Source organism: Indicator indicator, unplaced genomic scaffold (genome assembly GCF_027791375.1).
Source record: "Indicator indicator isolate 239-I01 unplaced genomic scaffold, UM_Iind_1.1 iindUn_scaffold_154, whole genome shotgun sequence".
Taxonomy (NCBI): domain Eukaryota; kingdom Metazoa; phylum Chordata; class Aves; order Piciformes; family Indicatoridae; genus Indicator; species Indicator indicator.
In genome coordinates this window covers 67,824-75,192 of record NW_026539249.1, presented here as the reverse complement: position 1 = coordinate 75,192, position 7,369 = coordinate 67,824, and the positions used below count along the sequence as shown (strand labels likewise).

The following is a 7,369-nucleotide window of genomic DNA, read 5'->3' as shown; positions in this document are numbered from 1 at the left end:
CTACAGGAGCTCACCCAGGGCCGGGACCTGGCCCCCGGCGCTGCCCTGGGGGCCCCGGAGCCTGGGGACAGGGAGCGGAGGCCACCAGCCCAGTGAGGGTCGGGGGTGGGGGCAAGGGTGGCGCCAGGGTGGGTGGCACCAGGGGGGGTGGCACAGTGCCCCCAGCACCAGGGATGGCCCCAGGGTGGCTGTCACTGTGTCCCCAAGCCATGATGGGCACAAGGATGGCTTCAGGGTGGCAACAGGTTGAGTGTCCCCAACCCCATGATGGGGACAATGGTGGCACCAGGGTGGCTGTCACCGTGTCCCCAAGCCATGGTGGGGACAAGGATGGCACCAGGTTGGGTGTCCCCAACCTGTGATGGGCACAAGGATGGCATCAGGGTGGGTGGCACCATGTCCCCAGCCCATGATGGGCACAAGGGTGGCACCAGGGTGGGTGGAAGTGTCCTCACCCCCAGGGATGTTCCCAGGGGGGCAGCAGTGACCTCAGGCCCCCTGGGGATGTCCCCAAGGCCCTGGGGACAAGGAGGCTCCAGAGGAACCTCCCCAGACATTGACCTAATTCGTGCTTTTCGGCCCCAATTCAACTCCAGCTGCTGCTTAATGACTTATAATTAATGGTTATTAATTGCTATTAGTGGTTATTGATTGCTACTAGTGGTCATTAATTGATTGGGTGACTATTAATTGCTATCAATGATTATTAATGGCTCTCAGTTGCTATAAATGGTTATCAATTGCTATTAGTGGCTATTAATTCCTATGGATAGTTATTAATCGCTATTAATGGAGAGTAATTGCCATTAATGAGAATTGCTATTAATGGTTATTCATTGCTACTAGTGGTCATTCATTGTAATTGGTGGCTATTAATTGCTATCGAGTATTAATGGTTGCTATTAATGTATATTAATTGCAATTAATGGTTTAGTTGCTATTAATGGTTATTAATTGGTATCACTAGTTATTACTTGCTATTAGTGGTTATCAATTCTTATGGATGTTATTAATTGCTATTAATGATAGTTAATTGCTATTAACAAGAATTAATTGCTATTATTGGTTATTAATTGCTATTAATGATTATTAATTGGTATCAGTGGTTATTAATTGCTGTTAGTGGTTATTAATTGCTATTGATAAGTGTTAATTTCATTAATGGCTGCCTAGGGCTAATAATTGCTGTCAATGAGTATTTATGGTGCATTGATTGCTATTAATGGAAATTAATTTGTATTAGTGGTTATTGATTGCGATTAATGGCTATATTAATTGATATGAATTGCTATTAATGACTTAATTAATTGCTATTATTGGGTATTTGTGGCTATAATGAGCATTTATATCCCACTAATTGCTATTAATGCGTATATTAATTGCTATTTATGGGTATCTGTGGTTATTAATTGCTACTAATTGGCAATTTTATGAAATTATTAACTTTATTAATTGCTATTAATGGGCATATCAATTACTTCTAGATGGTATTTATGGATATTAATAAATATAAATTGATGTTATTTGCTAGCAATGACTTTATTAATTGCCATTAATGGGTAATTATCCTTACTATGTGCTATTAATTTGTATTAATTGATTATATTTGCTATTAATGAAGATGTTAATTGCTATTCATGGATATTTGTTGCTATTAATTGCTACTAATGGGAATTATTTGCTATTAGTGGCTGTATTAATTCACATAAATGTGCATTAATGAAGGAATTGTTTGCTATGAGTATGCATTTGTGGCTATTAATTGCTATTAGTGGTAATTTATGGATTATATTTGCTATTAATGACTCTATTGTTGGCTATTAATGACTGTATTATTTACTATTAATGAATTTGTCATTTGCTATTAATGGATATTTATGGGTATTAATAGGCAATAATTGACATTGCTACCAATGACTAAATAATTTCTGATTAACCAGTATTTGTGGCTATTAATAGACATTAATTGGTGTGATTTGCTATTAATAACTATACTAATTGCTACTGATAGATGCTTATGGCTCTTACTGGGCATTATTTGGTGTTATTTGCTATTAATGATGATAATTGATATTAATGGGTGCTTGTGCCTATTAAAGGGCATTAATAATGGGTGCTTGTGGCTATTAATGGGCATTAATTAGTGTTATTTACTATTAATGCCTTTATATTTGCTATTAATGAGCACTGATGGCCAATAATGGGCAATAATTGATATCAATTGCTATTCACAAGTCTATTATTCACTGTCAATTGATATAATTTGCTATTAATGACTATTTCTGGTCATTAAAGGTCTGCTGGGCGCCAGCAGGTCCAGGGAGGTCCTCCTGCCCCCTCTGCTCTGCCCTGCTGAGGCCACACCTGGAGCCCTCTGCCCACTTCTGGGCTCCCCAGTTCCAGAGAGCCAGGGAAGCGCTGGGGGAAGAGTCCAGTGGGGGCTGTGAGGATGAGGAAGGACCTGGAAGCCACTCTGGGGAGGAGGAAGGGCTGAGAGCCCTGGGGGCTGATTGGCCTGAGGAGGAGCAGCCCCAGAGGGGGAGCTGATCATTGCTGATCAATAACTGAAGGGTGGGGGGCAAGAGGCTGGGGCCAGGCTCTGCTCAGTAGTGCCCAGGGACAGGGCAAGGGGCAAGGGGCACAAAGTGGACCCCAGGAGGAGAAACTTCTGAGGTGTGAGGATGTTGGAGGAGAAACTTCTGAGGTGTGAGGCTGTTGGAGGAGAAACTTCTGAGGTGTGAGGCTGTTGGAGGAGAAACTTCTGAGGTGTGAGGCTGTTGGAGGAGAAACTTCTGAGGTGTGAGGCTGTTGGAGGAGAAACTTCTGAGGTGTGAGGCTGCTGGAGGAGAAACTTCTGAGGTGTGAGGCTGCTGGAGGAGAAACTTCTGAGGTGTGAGGCTGCTGGAGGAGAAACTTCTGAGGTGTGAGGCTGCTGGAGGAGAAACTTCTGAGGTGTGAGGCTGCTGGAGGAGAAACTTCTGAGGTGTGAGGCTGTTGGAGGAGAAACTTCTGAGGTGTGAGGCTGTTGGAGGAGAAACTTCTGAGGTGTGAGGCTGCTGGAGGAGAAACTTCTGAGGTGTGAGGCTGTTGGAGGAGAAACCTCTGAGGTGTGAGGCTGCTGGAGGAGAAACTTCTGTGGTGTGAGGCTGCTGGAGGCCTGGAGCAGGCTGCCCAGAGAGGTTGTGGAGTCTCCTTCTCTGGAGAGCTTCCAGACCCCCCTGGATGTGTTCCTGTGTGCCCTGCCCTGCGTGGTCCTGTCCTGGCAGGGGGGCTTGGGCTGGATGACCTCCAGAGGTCCCTTCCATGCTGTGATAATCTGAGCAGAGAGCCTGAAGCAGAAGCTGAGGAGGGGGAAGTGATTTTGCTGTGCAATTGGGAGAATTTGGGCAAGGAGGGAGCCAGCAGCAAAGGGATGTGGGGGGAGGGGAGCACAGGGCAGGCTGTAGGGACTCTGCCTTCTCCTGTGGGACAGCAACCACCAAAGCCAAGCTGAGGAGGTCCAAGCACCCTCGGTGGGGCTGTCACAGACTCACAGAATTTTAGGGGCTGGAAGGGACCTCCAAGGCTCATCCAGTCCAGGCCCCTGCCAGGGCAGGGCCACCTAGAGCAGGGCACACAGGAACACATCCAGGCAGCTCTTGAATCTCTCCAGAGAGGGAGACTCCACAACCCCCCTGGACAGCCTGCTCCAGGGCTCTGTCACCTTCACAGGGCAAAAATTCTTCCTCCTGTTCCCATGGAACTTCCTCTGCCTCAGCTTCCAGCACTGCCCCTTGTGCTGGCATTGGGCATCCCCCAGCAGAGCCTGGCTCCAGCCTCTGGGCACTCCCCCTGCACATCTTTATCCCCAGCACTGAGCTCACCCTCAGGCTCCTCCTCGCCAAGCTCCAGAGCCCTCAGCTCCCTCAGGCTCTCCTCCTCAGGAAGACCTTCCACTGCCTGCAGCATTTTCCTGGCTCTGTGCTGGACTCTTTCAAGCAGATCCCTGAGGTCCTTCTTGACCTGAGGGGCCCAGAACTGGACACAATACTCCAGATGTGGCCTCAGCAGGGCAGAGTAGAGGACAAGGAGAACCTCTCTTGACTACTGACCACAGCCCTTCCAATGCACCCCAGGGTGCCCTTGGCCTTCTTGGCCACCAGAGCACATCGCTGGCTCCTGGTCACCCTTCCACCCACCAGCACCCCCAGGGCCTCTTCCCCTTCCCTGCTCTCCAGCAGCTCAGGTCCCAACCTCTCCTGCTCCCTGAGGTTGTTCTTTGCCAGGTGCAAGACTCTCCCCTTGCCCTTGTTGGACCTCATTCCATTTCTCCCTGCCCAGCTCTCAGCCTGTCCAGGGCTGGCTGAAGGGCAGCACAACCCTCCTGTGGCAGCCTGTCCTGCCAGCTTGGTGCCACCAGCAAACTTGCTGACAGTGCCCTCTGTGCAGGGCCTGGCTGGTGGCCAAGCAGAGGGGCAGAGGCAGGAGCTGCTTCAGGAGCCCAGTGGGGAGAGAAGAATCCCAGAGGCACAGAGTGCTGGGGGGCAGCAGGGACCTCTGCAGAGCATCGAGTCCTACCCCTGCTGGAGCAGAGGCACCCAGAGCCCCTCCCCCAGGGGCACCCAGAGCCCCTCCAACAGGGGTACCCAGAGCCCCTCCCCCAGAGGCACCCAGAGTCCCTCCCCCAGGGGCACCCAGAGTCCCTCTTCAGGGGCACCCAGAGTCCCTCCCCCAGAGGCACCCAGAGCCCCTCCCCCAGAGGCACCCAGAGCCCCTCCTCAGGGGCACCATGGCCAGGGGGGGTTGGAAAGCCTCCAGAGCTGGAGCCTCCAGCACCTCTCTGGGCAGAGAGAGGCCCCCAGCCGCTGTGCCCCCCCCAGCTCACCTTGCTGCGCAGGTGGAGGCAGAGCCCCAGGCCCAGGAAGAGGAGCCCCAGCACCAAGCCCCCCACCCCTGTCAGCATCTTGCTGCGGCCGGGGGCCGACGGCAGCTCTGTGGGGACGAGAGTGGGGAGGGGGCTGAGGGCTGAAGTCAAGGCAGACCCCAGCCACCACCCTCCCTCTCCAGCCCCACAGCTCCCAAGCTTCCCCAGCAGGACTCCATGGCAGATGGGGACCCCACAAGCACCTTGTGCTCCCCCAGCTGCCCCAGGCTGCCCCAGGGCCAGGGCAGGGCCTTACCCCAGTGCTGCCTGATGGGGTGCTGCAGGCTGCTGTGCTCCACCTGGCACAGGTAGGTGTCCCCACGCTGCGGGCTGCTTTCCAGCAGCACCAGCACCTGGTAGGTCCAGTCCCCGTTCTGCAGCACCTCCGTGGACACCACGCTCTCCGTCTCCTCCTGCCCGTTCCTGAACCACTTCACCTCCACCTCCGCGGGGTAGAAATCCATCACGGCACAAACCAGCCTGGTGCTCTGGGGCAGGGAGCTCGACTGCACAGCGTGGATCTGCACCTGGGGTGGCACTGGGGGACAGCCACAGACAGCTGCCAAGGGGCTGACACAGCCCAGGCAGCCACCACCCTGCCCCGAATCTCACACACCTTTGCCTCTGGGGTCCCCAAGCAGCACAGGACATGCCCAGGGACTCCCCAGGTCCTCTCTGCACCTGGCACAGCCACACTCTGCCCTCCTGCCAGCCCAGGGCATCTTCTCTGTGCTCAGCAAGAGCCAAGGGCTGCAGGGCAAGAGGCTGGGGCCAGGCTCTTCTCCCTGCTGCCACACGCAGGACAAAGGGCCCTGGGCACAGAGTTGCCTCCCAGGAGCTTCCATCACAAGAACCTTCTTGGCTGGCAGGGTTCTGAGCCCCAGAGCAGGCTGCCCAAGAGAGCTTGTGGACAATGCATCTCTGGAGAGCTTCCAACCCCCCCTGGCCATTGGCATCCTGGGCAAGCTGCTGTGGGTGCCCTGCTGGAGCAGGGGGCTTGGGCTGGGAGAGCTCCAGAGGTCCCTTCCCAGCCCTACCCTGCAGGGATTCCATGGCACCAGCCCTGGGTGGGGGTCGTTGCAGTGCTGCCTGCTGCCAGCAACCTCTCCAAAGGGCTATGTTGTGGGGCACTATCCTGCTGGCTCAGCTCCAGCAGTCTCCAGGCTCAGCTCTTCCCTCCCCAGCTCTCCCCTGGGCACTGCTGACAGCCCTGGCCATGGGGGGAAGTTTCTCTTGGACACCCCCTGGCAGCCTTCCCACCCATTTCCCCTTTCTGGTCTCCCCCTGCCCCCAGCTCTCACGAAGGCAAAGAGGGAACCCTGCACGGGGCTGGGCTGGGCTTGAGCCAGGCAGGGACCACCTTAGTGATGGGGGATGGGCACAAGGGACCAGCAGCTCCTGCCTGGCTGCTGAAGTGCCATGAGGCTCCCATCCGGATCCCCACAGCTCCCTTCCCACCCTGAGCCATGCTGGGCTTGGGGGATTTGGGGAGTGCCAGGGGCTTGGCTGGTGCCCATTGCCCAGGGAAAGGCTCTGCCATGCTCTCACCTCTCCTCTCCACGGGGAATGGAGTCGCCACCTTGTAGTTGTGCCGGCAGTAGGTGTCCACCTCAGCCCTTCTCTGCTCCATATAGTCCTGTTGGCTGTTCCAGCACTGCGCTTGGGGCTCACCAAGGGGGGTGTCGGCCACATAGATCCCCACATCGCTGTCGAAGTGAGCAAACTGCTCCCGGTTGTGGATGGTCCTGTGCACAAACCTGACCCTCTCGGTGCCGTTGAGGAAGTGGCACTCAAACTTATTCACCTCCAGGAAAAAACCCTGGGGGTGCAGAGGCCAGGTCAGGGGAGGGCAGCGAGACACCATGGAGCCCCCTCCCCATCGTCACTCCCCTCCCAGCCTCCCCCAGTGCCACGCAGCTGCCACAGCGCTGCTGGGGGGATCCTGACCCCGAGAGGACTCCGTGGCTCAGCCTGGGCACTGGGCACAACCAGGGAGCAGCCAGGGGAGGCCAGGGCAGGAGGGACTGGCACCCAGCAGTGGGGAGCAGGAGGGGACAGCAGCCCCCCAGCACCTGGGAGGGCACCACCCAAGCCCAGCAGCCCCTCCCCGTGCCCCAGCTCTGAGCCCACCTGAGAGCTCCTCAGCACCAGCCGGCTGGGCTCCCGGCACCACCAGTGCCAGCAGCACGGCCACAGCTCCCAGCACAGCACCAGGCTCCATGGCTGACGCAGCAGAGGCTGCAGTGCTGCTGGCACCCCCTGAGCAAGCTGAGCTCTCGGCCCAGCCCCCCCCAGGAGCGGCACTGGGAGCCCCAGCACGGCCCAGTAAGGAGCGGGGCTGGGCAGCGTCAGCAGTCCCCAGGCAGAGCCGAGCCCCGCAGGGCTCCCAGCGCCACTTGGCCCCTGGCTGGAGCAGTGGCCCCAGGGAGGGGGCTGCTGGCCCCAGCCAGCTTTGGGGCTCTTTCC

The 7,369-nt window shown here is 55.6% G+C and overlaps 1 protein-coding gene across 1 annotated transcript; it reads right to left on the bottom strand.

Moving 5' to 3' along the window:
- Window positions 1–230: 230 nt before the first annotated feature.
- Window positions 231–7,124, bottom strand: LOC128980399 (class II histocompatibility antigen, B-L beta chain-like). The gene is made up of 5 exons (XM_054398870.1): window positions 7,031–7,124; window positions 6,452–6,718; window positions 5,160–5,441; window positions 4,865–4,971; window positions 231–356 (listed from the first exon to the last, which is right to left on the bottom strand). The coding sequence occupies exons 1-5, from the start codon at window positions 7,122–7,124 to the stop codon at window positions 231–233; spliced, it is 876 nt and encodes a 291-aa protein (XP_054254845.1).
- Window positions 7,125–7,369: the final 245 nt, after the last annotated feature.